This window comes from Cupressus sempervirens, chromosome 2, assembly GCF_028749045.1.
Source record: "Cupressus sempervirens isolate cs-2001-9-10 chromosome 2, ASM2874904v1, whole genome shotgun sequence".
Lineage (NCBI taxonomy): Eukaryota > Viridiplantae > Streptophyta > Pinopsida > Cupressales > Cupressaceae > Cupressus > Cupressus sempervirens.
In genome coordinates, this window is record NC_143119.1 from 740329189 (window position 1) to 740347263 (window position 18075).

At 33.7% G+C, this 18075-nt stretch overlaps 1 protein-coding gene across 13 annotated transcripts in view; it reads left to right on the forward strand.

Annotated features, from left to right (window-relative positions):
* LOC149575506 (putative receptor-like protein kinase At5g24010) overlaps positions 1-18075 on the forward strand; it is a 152651-nt gene that overhangs the window by 44865 nt on the left and 89711 nt on the right. For 10 of the 13 annotated variants that reach the window (XM_089815254.1, XM_089815244.1, XM_089815245.1 and 7 more), the window contains exons 4-5: positions 4939-5082; positions 7108-7179. In XM_089815254.1, coding sequence (XP_089671380.1) covers positions 4939-5082; positions 7108-7179 — 216 coding nt within the window. Of the gene's footprint in view, positions 1-4921; positions 5083-7107; positions 7180-18075 lie in introns of all 13 variants that reach the window. The other 3 variants (XM_089815252.1, XM_089815253.1, XM_089815257.1) reach the window with 2 other exon arrangements.

Sequence of the window (18075 nt, forward strand, 5' to 3'; positions counted from 1 at the left end):
TGAAAAAGAAATTCATATTTAAAGGAAAAATGCATATTCTAAGGCAAAGATTCTTACAAATGGCATCCATTCAACAATTTCATGCGTAAAATCAGCAAAGATAAGCATGAATTAAAATGCATGAAAGAAGAGGTCCACTTACATGAAGATTAAGTGCCAAAAATGAAGGAAAAAGAGCCAAAATAGCAAGTTTTGTAGACTTAAAACAAATTCTTTCTTAAATCCAGATTTTCAAACAATCTTTTGACTTTTTTCGCACTTGTATGTAATGGACATTCAATGGTCGGTTTTGACATGAAAGTGCCAAATAAATGGTCTCTAAAGATAGTATCATGCATTTAAAACTCAAAAACAATCCCTCTTGATCAAAGGTATGGGCTGGAAATGCATTTTTTGAGTTTTTTGAACAAAAATATGACTTTTTTATTCAAAAATCTAGGCCGTTTTTGCAAAAACGTGACTAAAAAATGCATGTTTTAAAGTCATTTTTGACTTGTGAATGCAAAAACGACTTCCCCAAATGCATATACATGGATCAAAATGTAAAAAAGTGACTTCAAAACGCATAAAAGTGGATTAAAACCCCAATTTTCTGGGCATTTTAAGCAAAAACGTGTTTCTCCAAGCAAAAAACGTGATCTTCCAAACAAAACGATTTGATGTTTAAACACAAAAATGGTGATCACTATGTGATGTAATCAGCAAATAGGGCCAAAACGATTTGATTCCATACAAAAATGTGATCAAACTTTGAAGATTTATGGAGTTTTATACAAACAACATGCCCTAGCTTGGGAGTTTCAAACACGTTTTTGGGTGCAATAACTTGATTTTTGATGAGGGCAAAATGATCACCTCTTCAAAACATGATGAATGCAACTGATTTCATTCAAATCCATGGAGAAAATCAAAAGTTATGATCAAAATAGGAGGTTTTTGGAGCAAGAACATGTTTTCTTCACATAATAGGACATTTTTATGTTCATTACATATTTTAAAATATGTAGGAAGGCAAAATAGGACCTTTTTGAGTCCAATGTATTTTTAAAAATATGTTTTGAGATATAATCGTACTTTTTGAAGCCTATTACATATTTTAAAATGTGCAAGTCTCCAAAATCTCACTTTTTGGAGTCACTTACATATTTTATAAACATATCTCACCTTTTTCATGCACAAGCATGAAAACTCAACTTTTCATGTCATTGCATCAAAAAGGTCCACTTTTACAAGCATTTGATGTAATGACTTGAAAAAAGTCCTCAAAATGAATTTTTATATGCATTAGCATGAAAAGTTTCCACTTTTCATAGATTTTTATATGCATTTGCACATAAAAAGTCCATTTTGAGGTATTTAAATTATGTATTTCACTTAATTTTATAAAAATGTCATCAATATGAGTCAAAAATAATATTTATGCATTATATTAATCAATATAATACATAAACATTATATTAAAGTGACATTTATATAAGTTTTTGATTTAAAAATCAAAAAATTAAAAAGTAACTATATAGTTCTATAGTCACTTTAAGTGAAAAATTAAAAAGTAACTCAACTTAAAATTATAACATAAAGTGCACTATAGTCACTTTAAGTTATAAATTTAAATGAAAAGTAACTTCAAAACATAACAAAAAGTGAGTAAAATGTTATATTTTCAAAAAGTGAATGTCAAAATGAAAATATAACATCATTTTTTTAATTCGTGCTGTTGCACCTAAAATGTCCACTTTTGAAGCACTAAAATGACCATATCTTTTGACTGACAACTCCGATTGACCTCTAGGTTAGACCGAATCGAAGGGGAAAACGAAAGGCATGACATGAGCAAATTCAAAGGACCAAAAACAAGCAAACACAAATTCAAAAGCAAAGAACGGATTGTGAAGGCTTCAAAAATCAAGCAAAGGCTCGACAAAAAGCAAAACAAAAAAAACTTGACGAAGGCCTTCAATAAAAAGATTCATTGTATCAATTGGTATTGATTGGTTGATCAATACTAACCAATTAAATAATTAAATAAACTCAGAGAAATGCGAAACTAATTTGAAAAAGTTCCGTACTGTTACCTACATTTTGTGGTGACAAAATGCAGGACAACAAAGTAGACAGACCATCAACAAATATAAAGGCTTAGAGCCAATGACCAAGAAACTAAAAATTAGATAAAGCTCCTAGAACCTACAGCAATGCAGCAATAGACTCTGATATTGGAAGGAATGTTGGGTGAATTGGTACATTCTCCATCTGTTCATAGAAAAAGTTAAAACCACTACTCACCCCTCAACCTGTCATTTCTTCAGCTTGCACTGTGCTTGCCTGTTCACAAGCACCTGATTGAAGGTGCTGCACTGTAGTGTCTAGTGAAGGAATCTGAATGCCATGGGAAATCTCTTTTCTTTGTACCCTATGGATTTTGATTGTGCGGAAGATTTAAATTGTATAATTTATAAGTTTATACAATACTCTCAAATAGAGGTTTTTGAATTTAGTGGCTCTGAAACTCCCATGGCTTGATCACCCAGTATTACCTTAACAAATCCTTATGGTGACAAATTATTGCAAGTAAAAATAGGATGCATTCGCCAGTCTGAAACAGGATTCTTCCCAAGAGGATAATGAACTCTGAAAGCTTGCCTGCTGCAAGCCATGGTGCCACACAGCCATTTGATCACCTACAATGGTTTTACTGTAATGGTTTGTAAAATTAACATATTGGTAGTAATAAAGGAGCCTGTTTTGACATTTGAATCCTATTGCTATATTTAGTTATAGTCATGTCCTTCTATGTAGCGCAATAATACTATGGATATGTGCATTTGCACCAAAATATGTATTATGGAACAAAAACCCTTATTTTAGGGATGAACATATTACCTTTTGAATATCAGAAAACATAAATTAACCATAGCAACATGTTAAAAAATTTGGCTTCACAAAGCATTTTGAATAATATATTTAGTATGTATGATGCAGTAATGCATTTACGTAGCATCAGTGAGCATCTTCGAACATTGAAATCAAACTCTTCTAATGAACATATCAGGTTTAATCCATTAATAAGCATAAAAATAAAATGGTTGAGAAAGAAACATTGTGGTAAACAAAGAAAAGTTTGTTTGGATTGACAATATGATGTTGCAAACAGCATGAACAGTGGTCAGTTAGACACAAAAGAACGAGCATCTCCAAAAAATCCTGGTAATCTATCTCAAAATTTGTAGAAATAGGTTGAGGCGAATTGATGTCATAAGATGTAAAAATTGGTCTCTCAGCTAAAGCGTGGCAAGGTTATTGTTGATGATTTGAGTATGATTAGTAGGCATATTTTTCCATTTTCACAATTAGAACAAATACCTTAGGGTATTTCGAAGTACCATTTTGAGGATATATTGTTTTGTTGAAGCTGTAATAAGGCATGTACACCAAGGGGAAGCAATTTAATAAATAATCAAGTTGTCTTTAACATGAGATCCTGCAAGAGCAATAGTTTTGTCATTTCTTCCTTTCTAGCCGGGTCTATGATTCTTAGCATTTTGTAATTGCGTGTCATGCATTTTAACTTGGATTTTGAATTACTTGAGTGTCTCTCTATTTTTCCCATTGGTATTATCAACTCATCTTTGCTTCTTTGTGTGTTTCTATATTGTCTTGGCCAATTCTGTCTGCTGTATTGCTGCCTCTATTGCTCTTTGGTACAAGTCCCTTATTCTATGTGACTCATGCCATACCAAACTATGAGCTAGCACAAAAGTCAAGTTATGGTAGCTGATTTATTGCTCCCTGGATAGTTGAGTCATTGACATTCTTGATTAACCATACTGAAATGGAGACACTAACTATTATCTATGGGTGGAAGTGCTGTTGAGCCATTCAGTAGTGCTAGTCCTATCGCTATCAACAATTTTAGCCATGGACATTGATTCTCTTCAGGTATATGAAGTCTTTAGAGGTTGTTGTGCCTTAGGCTTTTGTGAAATCCAGCTGCACATTTTAGTAATGTTTTGTGTGGGATTTACTAGTGCTCTTCTTCAGCAGGAACATTGTTATGGATAGATGGAACTTAAGTTGTTTCTGGAATAGCAGTGTGAATATATATAGAGTATTTGATTCCAATACATGGTGGCTTCATAAAAACTTGTTAATTCTTTTTAGAGTAGACTTCATCCTCTATTAAACAGGTTAATATTGAGTTTCCTAGTCTGTTGGCCAACTGGTTTTATGTGGTTAAAATTAATGTTACCTTTGATTTTGTGGAAGGCTGATCAGGCTGATTACAGAAATTTGGATACCTTTTAACCGCAGACTGCATTTGATAGTTTTCTGTAGTCATTCATGTTGCTTTAGTTAGAAAGTTAATTATAAGTTAGATAAATGCTATCTTTTGGAAATATTGGCCATCATTTGTCAATGAAGAAATCTCTAAAAAGACAAGCACATTACATAATAGCATGGTGCAAATGACAAATCTATTGGGTAACAGATTTAATATTGAATATTTTGAGCATATATTTTGGTTATATTACATATGATCTGCATGTTGCTTTCCAACTTTGTTGTGTTGTAGAGAACAATATGAGTGGTGTTTAGTATATTTTCAGATGACAAAATTTGAAAATTGTAAAAATAAGTACTAGTGATAAATAACCCTTGAAATTTCCATAATTTTCTTTTCTTAAAGATAACATTGTAATTTATGTGGTGTATTACCTATATTTAGATATGCGCCAGTAATTCATCTACAAACTACTGAAAACTAATGCTTATTCGTAATGAACCTAATGCGTGCTTCAGTTGTGATTTTAACTTGTTTTTAGGCTGAACTGACCAAGGTAGGAAGTTTGGTTAACTTTATATTCGTGATGTAAATTCAAGGAAACTTTGTTGTAACATGAATGCTTATATGATACTTTAGTTGGATTGATTTCACAGGAATCTTTCTGGGAAGGGTCTACATGGAACACTACCAAAAGAAGTTGGCTTCTTGTCATTTTTAAAGGTTCTAGATCTAAGCAATAATGACATAAATGGGAGCATTCCTGATGAGATAACGAACTTGACAAATCTTCAAACTTTGTAAGATACTATTTTTTAATGATTTTTTTCATGGCAGATATTGAAATAGCAATAACTTTCCTTTTCTCAATTACAGTTTATTTGATAAAACTTTCAATTAGCAAAAAATGCATTGCATGGAAGGATTCTTTTATAAAATGTGGTGGCATAGAAGCACATTCAATCTTGAAAAGACGGCATATCAACCTGATTTTTAAATGTGCAATCCACCATATCACTCTTGTTGAATATAAAACATTGACAATTATTGCACATAGCATAAGTTTGTCTTGAATTTAGCAACAAAAGTTCTCGTATACTTATTTGAACTATTTGCTGCTAGTTTATATTGCATTTAAAAACTTAAATGAAAAAATGAAATATGTCAGTTAAGTGCATGTTGAAAGCCAAATTAGTTGTATTCATATAATTTATCATTTGGACTGTGACCTGTATTGAGCATTTATTTCTCATTTAAAAAATGGTGAATTCAGAAGGAAAGATGCATGGCTTGAATTGTTGATGAAGAGTATGTTTTACAGAATTAAATTAGTGCTCTATTTATGCTTAAACTGCCCACTAGATTGCTGATATTAAAACATGGAAAAGAACATGAGTAACATGATTAGATTCAATACCAAAGTCATGCGCAAGAGCGTAGAGTATTGTGATGAGCTATATAAGTCCTTAACTGAAGACTGGGGGAAGTGTGCCCCCAAGTTGCCTCTGCATCTTTTTTGTGTTTTGTTCTCTCTATTGTTTTTGAGTAGCTGTTTCTCTGTATTGTTTGACTTGGCTCAGGGCAGTTTTTGTAAAGGGCCGGGACCTCCATTTTCCTGATTATCTAATAGAATACATGCATAAGCTTTCATCTTCTTTTTTGTTTATTTTATGTTTTTGACAGGTAAAGAATGACATCTCTTATAATCCATTTTGAGTCTCTTCCCTGCTTGATCTATGGATTTCTTTTGATATTTGAAATTTGTTTTTTGAAGGGAATCATATTTTAATCTATTAATTTTAATCACGTGTTACGTAGTGGTAATTTTGCCAAAAGAAGTTTATAAGGGATTTTTACCATAAATGAAAATTTGCATTTACATAGTTGCTTGTGAAGGAAAGAGAGAAGACTGGAAAATAACTATATCGCACACTTCAACAAAAATCTACTAATTACTCTCTTTTCTTTTCCTTTGAAATTGTGTTGATATTTTCTTCTTGTTATTGTACATAGAAATCTTTGAACCTCAGTCTAAATTGAATTGATGAAAATAATCTTTGTACCTCAGTTAGTACTTGATAGTGCAATGGAAGAAAAGGAACTATTGTATATGAAGCCATACTTTAAAAGTTAAAATGAATTCTTCAGTTGGCTAGTTTCAGTAGTTACTTCATACTGAAATCAAATTTAGAAAGACTTAACATATTTGGCAATGCTTCCAAGTCAATATAAATTAAATTTTCCATAGGGAAACATAAAAGTTATGGACATTTAACTCATTTGTACATCAAAGAGATCCAATGGCCTTAACAAGGATCAGTTATATTTTTCTTCTTTTTGATTAAAAAACTTTATTCAGGCTGTCATATCATAGTATATGTCTTTACAGTCATATAAGTGTTCCGGGCCATTTGTGGGTATTAGAATTATATGGCTTCATTTCATGCAATCAATCGCACTACCATATACTAGTCTAAAGACCATATGGAAAAAATGTAACTACTAATTGATGATTTTGATTACTGAAATTGGAGCTGTAACTGAATATATCCTACTGTTGTCTATTCCTTAAACAATTACCAAATTACTAAAGAAATCAAATTCTTTACTAGTAACTTTAGTATTGATTGCCATGAGTTTATGAATAAAATTCAAACTTTAAAGGATCTGTCACACAAAGTGGTCCTGGCATGTTGTCCTTACACTGGATTTGTTTGAGAAAACTCTAATTGTTTTCCAGAAAATGAAGTGTTGCTAATTGTATCATTTGAAACAAAGATTTGACTTTATTATATCATAGAAGATTTACATAATGTTTTTGGCAGAATTCTTCATAATTCTGGATTATCGGGGGTTTTGCCTTCAGGAATTCAGCAACTATCTTTGTTAGAAAACATGTAAGTTATAATTAAACTGTGATTAAATGATAATTTTCCTTGCTAATGCATTCATTGAAGTAATGTTTCTGAATGTTTGATCTCTGCAGTGCAATTTCATATTTTCATTTTATTGAAACTTTAAAACTTTTAAAACTATTTTAATTTGTATTTTCTGTGTAAAACATGAGAATTTCCCTTCATTTATGATTGGATGTTAAACGATCCTTACACTCATTCATTTAAACCGTCCCTTCCATTTACTTATTTACTCTGAAACACCTTGTAGTGCACAAGATAACATTTTCCAGAGCACTCATTTTTCTTTAGTGCAATATGAATTACCTTACTCATTATAATCTTGCAATGATGTACACTTCAGTCATTCAAGCTCTAAATATCGATATTGACAGCCTACATATGGTGTCCCATCCTAGATCATAAAATCTAGAAATCTATTACATCTCATGCACCAGAGAACAAAATAAGCAGGGACTACAAGAAAGTACATATAAAGTTTATTCTCCATATGGCAATACCATTAAAAGTAAACCATAGAATCAGCACAAAAACCTAGCAGCCTGCCTAATACCTACTACTGCCCATAATTTTATGTACCACCATTCATAGGCATGGCTGTAAGCACTTAGACTTGACACAAGAACTGGGTCCACCTTTGCCATCATGGGCTGCTCGTTAGGACAAGCCAGAAAGAATCCCAGTGAACTGGCTTGATTAATAGACTGTTATAACTTATCCATATAAAGCATTTGTAATTTTCTCCCTTTCTTTATAGACTGAAACAATAATAAGCCTCATTTATGTGTTCATATCTACCATGTATTTTTGTGTTGCAACTTGCAGAGTCCTCATCTCCTTCACATCCTAGTGAAGTTGTTGGAACTAGTACTCCAAGTACATTGTTTCAGCTTCCACAGTACCTTTTCGCTACTTTCCAACCATATCATTTCAATGCCAATCCAGAACCTGCGATTTCTTAGCCTCTCTTCCCTTGACCCCTCTTAAAGAAATATAGAATTTCATGTGCTCCATTTCATGCAGCTTATTAAATGCGAAGCAAGTTAATATTCTTGATACTCATAGGACCCAGAATACCTTTCATCATTTGCATACAAATAGCCGAGGAGCAGCTGAATATATTCCCGGGTCTTCCATTTGACACCGTACCTAGCCAATGAGTCTCTTTGCTTCTCCCCTCTTACCATTGATGCACAAAACCCTACTACCATGTAGGGAAAATTGACAAATCCAATCTTGGAATGCTACTGCCACATGACAAAATATAATGAACCTGACGAACTCTTTTTTCTGGGTTTGATTGTGAATAGATTTTTTACCATCGAACAAAATATAGGTGAGCCTTTCCATTAATCTTGCATTCCAACCATATCATAATAATTATTAAACAAGCAAAGAGGATACAAAATCTACGCCTCTGTTAATAGCCAATATACATGCAAAGCCTTTGCCATCAGACATCTCATCCACCATTTTTCTTTGTACACAACTAAAGATGAGAACACCATACGTTTCAATACTACAACACTATTACCTTTTACCCTTCTAATTTATTGTATCATTGACATCTTCCAACTCACTACAATCCACACTTTCAAAGTTTCGCGAAGAGTGAAAGTTACTTTAGAGGTCCATGGTTAGTCATTAGGTCAGGTCTGCTGCCCAAATTTTGTGCTCTCATACAGTGTGTAATCAGTTGGAATCCAACTTCAATACCCCCAATGAGGATTCTTCCTATAGTTTGAATTTCCAACATAGACGAGAGCCTTTAATAACTGGTTTGGCTACAATTTGCGAGTCTCCTTAAAATTCAATATCCGTGTATCTAGCTTTAATAGCATCTGACAGACCTAGCTGGAGGGCAGATCATTTTGCTGTATTATAGGTGGTCCTGTCAAAGAATTGAGATCCATGCACCGAAAAACAATCACGATTACCTCTAATCACAAATTTGCACTTGGTAGACTTGGATTAACTTTTAACGCCCCATCAAAATTTAATGTAACTCCTCTAGTAGTGACGCAGGCAAAGGGTGAATAACTAGGGCCAAAGGCTCACCCAACTATCCAAACCACTCTGCAAGAGTTAACACAATGGAAGCAAACACAAATAACAGCAACCAAAGGAGGAAGAAGAGTGAAATACTTTTATTGATTCATCAAAATATCTTCATACATGCCCAGCTATAAGGCCTTCTGGGTTACGGCCAATTACGAATATATTCACATTCAAAGATCCAACTGCAAATTCGCACTTTCAGTTCTGCTCTCGAATCTTCTTCCCAAAAACTTACCTAACTCTAAGCCTAAACACTCTATATATACTTGCCAAAATGGCTTACAGATTATTCTAGAACATTACATAAGAGGAAGGTCGACCCAACAATGGTCAGGACGCATCCCAAGAAAATATCTTAACATAAATGTCGTGAACAAAATAAATCTTGCAAGTCTGCTCGCAAAAATCACGTCCAAATGCTGACACTCGGCATACATTGGGTAACTCAGCGAATGAAGAGTCACTTGGTATACATTGGGTAACTCGGCGAATGAAGAGTCACTTGGCATACACTGGGTAACTCGGCGAATGAAGAGTCACTTGGCATACACTGGGTAACTTGGTTAATGAAGAGTCACTTGGCATACATTGGGTAAATTGGTTAATGAAGAGTCACTTGGCATACACTGGGTAACTCGGTCAATGAAGAGTCACTTGGCATACACTGGGTAACTCGGTCGATGAAGAGTCACTTGGCGTACACTGGGTAACTCGGTTAATGAAGAATCACTTGGCGTACACTGGGTAACTTGTTTAATGAAGAGTCACTTGGTGTACATTGGGTAACTCGGTTAATGAAGAGTCACTTGGTGTGCACTAGGTAACTTGGCGAATGAAGAGTCACTTGGCGTACATTGGGCAACTTGGTTAATCAAGAGTCACTTGGCAAACACTGGGTAACTTGGTCAATGAAGAGTCACTTGGTGAACATTGGGTAACTTGGTCAATGAAGAGTCACTTGGCGAACATTGGAGCTACAGTAACTCGGTATCAACATGCAAAATGAACAAAATGAGCAGGATAATGAGGCAACCCAGGATGCTCCTGCATCAAGTAGAGATTCCAATTGTTTTGTTTTTATTTATTATGGTTGGTTAACAGATTTGTCACTTTGCAAGATTGTTCTTTTATACCTTGCCCAATGGGAAATAATGACAAACTGTAAAAAAAAGGTTGGAGACATCACAGATGTAATGGTGATCTTCTTCTGTGGTTGCAAGGGTCAGCTCCCTTGTATGATTTAATTTGAGGTTTTTGGGGGTATCTTTTGACCAGAAATTAGGGAAGGAAATTGGAAAACAGGAAAGAGAGAAACCTGAGATAGAAGACATAAGAAAACCACTCAGGATCCTCAGAGAATGAACTTGGAAGGAATGTAAACACATGCACACAATCAAATCCAGAAACTGCATTATCTTTAATGAAAAATCACTCAAAGTTAAATAATTCACACCTGAAAACAATAACCAATAAGTAAGTGATTGCACATTGGATATAAGAATAACATACAACCATTCAGAACACAAAGTTTCTGTATTGAACGTAGCGGCAGCCAGTTATATCAGAGAAATATCAAAGAATGATTGCAATTTGATGTAATAAAACCTGTAATCAAAGAAAGGTCAAAATAGACACAAAGTCCTTCAATATCTGTTCAGTTCTTCAATAATTTAGGGGATCAAAATATTGTTTCTCTGTACAGAAAGTTATGCTGGAAAGATGACTATTACTGTTACAGACCAAAATTAAATATCAAGTTTCCTTCCCCTAAGATCTGTTCAGAGAACCCTAAAAAAAGATCCCCCTTACATTGCAAAATATTGAATTTATAGCTCAGCCCTCTTGTAATTGATGCTTGAAAATTGGTTACAAAACAAAAGAGATGAATCCTTTCACCTCCCATGTGCATAAACAATTTACCTCATAAATGAGTTCAATTATTACAATATTATTAATGAACTTTAAAATGAGTCATCAACCCATGTTCAAGGTCAATGATTGATTTTGAACTATATAATTAGTGATGCTGAATTCATCTATATGACCAGCATTGTTGCCAGTCTTGAGCTGCATACAGGTTACCTTAATTATAAGCTTTCCATGACCATTGATTTGAAAGCTTTTAGAGGCTTAACAAATCTGTTATATGCTTAACCTGTATTTATTGTATGCTTTGAGAAGACAATTCTTTGAGGCATTCAATGATGGATTATCTACCTGTTTTGTGCGTAGACATCATTGAAAACACCAGTTTGAAAATCTTCAGTTTCAGTGATATTACAATTTCAAAAACTCAGTTGGCCAAAACATAAGGTCACAAACCTTCTTCAAGCTTGATGAAGTAGTTTTAAAATCTTTAGGCTATTTCAGGAGTCCCTTTTAATGAAAGCTTAGAAACTTATAGGCCTAGTAGACACTTTGAAAAGTTAGTGAAGTACCATATCAGTCAATGAAGTGGTTCTAGGATTGTTAAACATGCCAACAACATGAGTCATTTTCTTCATTTGCGAGCACCAATCCATATAAAAAACCTTTTTGGTGAAAATAATACTTCTTGAACCACTCGAACCACCAAAAAATAATACCTTGGTCATTTTTCAATTGATGATTTTCTTGATTAGCGAATTTAGGGCCCATTGCTAGAATTGAATGGGAATTGGCATTACCTAATTCCTAAAATTTCTAATCCACAGTTTGAATGCGCCAAATTTGAATCGACATTTGGGTTTCGTATTCCCATTTGCCCCTAAATCCTGGATTTCAATCTTCCACCTCAATAGGTCGAATTGGAAAATCAATTCCAAGTCCACTTTGATAGAAATTGAAATAAAGAAAAATTTATAGCTTTTTGAAATCTATAGCATAGGTGGAATGTGAGTATCATCTAAGTGAAGGAAATCAGTGGATGCCTGCTCAGATTGGCATCCGCAAGCCACATCTCTGCCAACATTTTACGATCCAACCAGCTGAATCGACATTGATAGTGGTTGTTGGAGTAGTAGTGAGCACCTTGAGCCTTTAGACAAAAAGAAGCCCGCTGATTATGCATTCTTTAAGACTAGTTCCCAACACAGTCACCATTACCATAATAGATAGTTTCTATTATCTCTGTTTAGTATCTAATGGTTATCTATTGTAATCTTCTGTAAACATTATTTAGTTTTCTATTTCTAAAATAGAATGTTTCTATTCTTTACGATTATTTCTTAAGGAAACATCATTCAGTCTCTTCATCTTGTATAAATTGATCTCTTGATCATTGTTAATAACAAGCAAATATTTTCCAATTACTTTGTAATATGGAAGCAAATATGCATGTAAATAATTTCGAAAATAAAAGGTAGATAATTTCAACCAAGAAATTAAAATTATTTTCAAAAAAATTTAGAGTGTTGGCTTTGATACCATCAACAGTCTTCTTAGCAAACATCCTTTGCTCTAGATTTAGAAGGCTCCTGGAAGAGAAATATTGACTGTGACTATTGCCACAAGTTTGGGCACATGAAGGTTGAATGTCGAAAGCCCTTAGCTGCCCTATCTAAGCAGTCTGGTTCGTAGCCCACAACGAATAGTGCAGAGCACCTTGCCTTTTATGCTTTTTGATAGCTTTGTGTTCTGGATAGATTAATCATTAAGGGAGGGTATGTGTGTGAAAAATGTGGACACACTTCTATAAATCATTATACTAGAGAATACCCATGATGAAGAGCATCTCAAGAGGCGGCTTATAGCTTCCTATCTATGACGTGCAAGGCTGAAGCAAGCAAATAACAATATGATAATGGCTCTCAAATGAACCCACTTAAGAAACCCTTGGAAGGTGCACCATAGAACGGAAGATTCAAATGAACTGCAAGAACTAAGCTAAATGAGATGCAAGATCTAGCTATGGTGAAAGTAAAAGTGCAATTCAATGCAATGAAGACAATAAGCTAATCTATGAATTGAAATGCAAGATGGATAGATGCTAACCTAGCCATGATGAACAAGATCAAAGATGCAAGATGAGGGAAAGCTCCAAGACACCAAGAATGCAATGAGACTCCAAGGTACCAAGGCTTCAAACCGGCTGTGTGGCAATAGCTCCAACTCCTTCACCCATATTATTGTTGTGAAAGAATGGGTAGAGACCCTTCTTTTAAAGAAAAATGGACGATTGAGATTAAGTGGCCAAAGAGGCATAATCAAGGGAGGAGAATGCATCTTGAGTGATCTATGTGCACAAGAATCTCCACCAATCACAATCAATAGTTGACTTTTGAGAGGGAAAAAATGTGTGGAGGAGAATAAAAGTTATTTAAAAAATAAAAGATTCCTCTAACATAGAATGTTGTGCATTCATGTGTAGACAAAAATGTCTTTTATTTTATTTTTAAAATGGGAATAATGCTTTATGTGTGCACACTTAGGATAAGTGGAAAGTGGGGCTTTTTATTTAATTAAGAGGGAGCAAGTTCTTTTAATTAAATAAGAGACTTAGGATAAAGTGGTCAAACCATAGGTTATAATCGAATAAATAGATTTGATCAAGATAAATGATTTATGGTCTAGCATTAGAATAATTTTAAAAGAGAAAAAGGGGTCTTATAATTTACTAGACCATTTTTGGGTGATTACAGGTATTATAATAATAGATAGTTTCTATTATCTCTGTTTAGTATCTAATGGTTATCTATTGTAATCTTCTGTAAATATTAGATTGTTTTTAATGTTTAGTTTTTTGTTTTTAGAATAGAATGTTTGTATACTTCATGATTGTTTCTTAAGGAAATATCATTCAATCTCTTGTATAAATTGATCTCTTGATCACTGTTAATAACAAACAAATATTTTCTGATTACTTTGTAATAATCACATCATACTTCTCATCCATGGCTAATTTGCTCAAGCGAATTGATAAGAAAGCAAATTGGTGCTTGTATCCTATACTATTGTCAAAGATGTAGCGTGTCCAGTGGACTAGGGTAAATAAAACTGAGTGGAGTGGGTGAATGGGTAGTGTCCAAGCTAATTGGTACCATTCTAAGAAAAAATGTGCCTTATTTAGAAGGGCAAAGTATTGACTCCATTCACACATGTGCAAAAAGTTGGTGTGAAAGGAGTATATGGTTATGATGATAAGTAATGTTCCTTGCTCACTACTGCTCACACGCGTATTCATAGGCCATTACCTTCAGTGACCAAGATCCCCTGATTCATTCACGTAGCTGCCAATCATTGTTGATTCATTCACAGAGTTGTAACTAGGCCAGATCGGTATTCTTGTCTCCTCAAGAATTGGAAGTTGCGAAGATTTAAGACAATGGAGATGACAAGTTCTGCATCCGATTTGTATTAGGGTGTCATCTAATTAAGTGTCGATTTGCATTCCACATCAGACTTGAGCCTATTCAATATAGACCTCTGATGAAGGAATATCATTTGAGCAAATGTGAATATAACTTATCATTATGAATTCTAGGTGAACCAAACTGTCCTAACCATATTCTGAAAATTGTTTTTAGGATCTGAAATTCTAGAATTGTTCAAATTCCAAATTGAATTATTTCGATGTTACCTAATTCTAGCAACTGGCCCTTACGGGATTGCGAACTTCAGATATTGTCGAAACAATGGATTGACTCTTACCTTTTGGTGAGAAGAAAAGTTAGCAATGATGCAGTTTTTCCAAAAGGGAAGAATGAAGAAAAAACTTAGCTGAGGCTATAGAGAGGGAAGAATTTTTGAGCAAAGGGGATGGTAAATTTTTTTTTATAGGTTTTGCCAAAAAGGAGTTTGCCAAAGTCCATCTTGTCACAAAGGGAAACAAAAGAGCTAAAACTTTTGAAAAAGATTTTTGGGATTAAAATGAACGCTTGTTGGCAATAAGCATCGAAAACTTTCTAAATGGGCCAACCTTAGAAATGGGGTTGACAAGTGTCATCTATATTTCCTTGAACGAGATAATCATTCAATGTTGCATTTTACTATGTGCAACTTTATTTGCTTGAATTGTCTGTTACTTTTTCTGCACTTTTACCTTTATAATTTTGAATTTTCAAGCAACCATTTTGCATATTTTGTTTCATGAAGCATATTTCAAATCCTATCAAGGATGCTTTCTGGACCTAAGAGCTAAACTAGATGTTTTATTTGATTTCTGCATAAACATCTCAGTAATTTCTGATTCATTTTTAGTATTTACCTTGTAGTTTTTAGCAGCAATGCTTATAGATTTTGGTTAGGACTTAAGAATTAAACTAAATATGCTCTATTGGATTTTGTACCTGCTCAATTATCTTTTGTATTTTCTTTTGATTAGTATTTTTTAAGCTTCGATGCAAATTATTGATTTTAAAGATATTTATTATTTATAATATTAATATATATGACTACCATACATTCTTAGCTCTACATTTTTAGTATTAAGCGAGGCTAAACATTCATAAATCTTTTGTGCTTCTAATTAATGAAACTTGTAGACAACAAATTTCTCAAGGTTGCAGTTGTTACGAGAGTATTCTTGAATGCCATTTTATTCCTTATTATTCCCAAAAAATTAAAACAACAACTAACTCCTTTTTAAGACCTTTGTTAGCTAAGAAAATAGCTTGTTTTGTGTGTGGAAGAATTGCATCTTATTGTATCCAAAGAACAACTGATTTACATGTGCTGAGCATCAATATTCCAAGGATTGTCTCTCCCTATATAGGAAATTGTTGATGTTTGATAGCTTCTGTCAGATAAACCTATTATATATGAGATATAATATGTGTGTGTGTGTGTTCTTTATATTGAGATATAAGGTCATTGTTATATATATATGAATTTAAATTTGTTATTATTATTAATCATTTGATTAATGAATAGACATGTACCATGAAGGGACGTGTTTATTCATGGCCTATTCTCTCTATGTATAAATCTAAGAGGATGTTGCATTTGGAACACATACCTAATAAAGCAGTGCTTAATACATTTGCAGCAGATATGAAAAACCAACATGGTATCAGAGCCATGGTTGGAAATGCATACTGTTGAGCATGGATATTATGTTCAAAACAATAACGTAGAAGTGAAGGGAGTTGTATCGGTTAGTGTGAATATTTCTAGAGAAGTTGTACCAACCTTTGCTTGAGTCTTGTTGCATACATCATTGGGATGACACTTAGTTTGTCCTCTTTTACGGACTAAGATAATCCAATTAGCTAATCGTCATTCCTGGCATGCTGCATCAAAATTAACAGCTGATGTTTTGGACCCTTACAAGGCACCATTACGAGTTGAAGGATGAGATAAAGCAATTGCAGAAGTCAGCAAATTGTCTATAGGAACTATGCTCTCAGCAAGCCATGCCTAGGTTTTGTTGAAAGCAATGCAAGGGCTACTGGTATTGGTAACAGTTGGTGTAGAAGATATTTTAGTCTCCTTAAAATCTTGCCAGCTTCTAGCATGTTGGTGTAGAAGATATTTTAGTCTCCTTAAAATCTTGCCAGCTTCTAGCATCTAAGATCTCTATTTCTAAACTAGTTGCAAAATCTGGTTGTGGGCATCTCCCTCATCAAGAGTGTCCAAAAGAATTGCTAGCAGCTATAGTGCCTTTCGTCTCTAACTTGCACATGGAACTAAGTTTGCCAGACAAATTCTTATCTAATGAATAAAGATAACAATTTTGCGAGAGTCCTAATGCTTTGATTGATGACTTCGGCACTTCTAAATGGACATTTTAGTAAAAACTTGGAGCAAGTGCTTGATGCTTGTCATTTCAAATGGAGCAATAGTCCAATTTAAAGAAAAAGCAGATGAAACCAGCTTGCTATTGAATTACTTATTGCATTGAAATCAAAATAGGATATGGTTTGAGACAAAGGAAGTTGCATTTAATTCCAAAGAAGTCTAAGTAGAGTTCGCTAGCAAAGGATACAACTGTTGCAATCCACTATTGCACAGAAGGGTGTTCTTGCTATATTGATCACGATTATCAAAAGTCATTCCCATTACAAATGAAAATGGCAGCGTCCAACATGCGTGGGTGATAGAAGTTATTTTACAACAAATGTAAAGGACCTGTGGTAAATGATAAGGAATCATTTAATTTTATTTATTTTTGAATCGATGTGACCGTGTGGATAGGGTTTTGAAAGTGTAGATGGCCAGCAAGCACACAAATGGCATTCACAACTTTAACAAAAGCAAACACCTAAGAATAAGGTAATATATAAATATTTTTGTAATAAGGTTATGCTTTATTTATTTGAATGATTATCAATTCAAATAACATGTCTATTCATGATAATATTATAATGGGAGAAATCCTTAATATTATTATTAGAAATATAAAATGGAATGATATTCATAATAATATTGAATATAAATAAGAGATGATATTATTATTTATTAATATCATTATCATTATCAGAAAAACTAAATATTATTATTATCCTTGAGTATTATAGTAATCTCTGTCTTATTTGGTTGTATTTTCAATACATACTATAAGAGTTATGTGCCTTGAACTTTTTCTCCGAGAACTTTATTGCAAGAAGAGGGAGATCGAGATTCAGAGGGAGCCTGACATTTCATTAGAGACAACCTAAGCAGATAGAGGATCTGATTCAGTCAACTTCTGGTGATCTTGGTCATATTGATTCAGATGGAGTAAACCAAGCTGAGATGGGTTCTCTCGTGATCAATAAATTGTAGCAATCAAGAGGATTGTGAATCATGACTATACCTCATGACTATGTGATTTTAATGGGCCTACCCTTGTGTACATCATGAGGAAGTGACGACTTCCAAATGATGTCAGTTGTATTTGTAGAAGTTACTGTAAGGTGATGA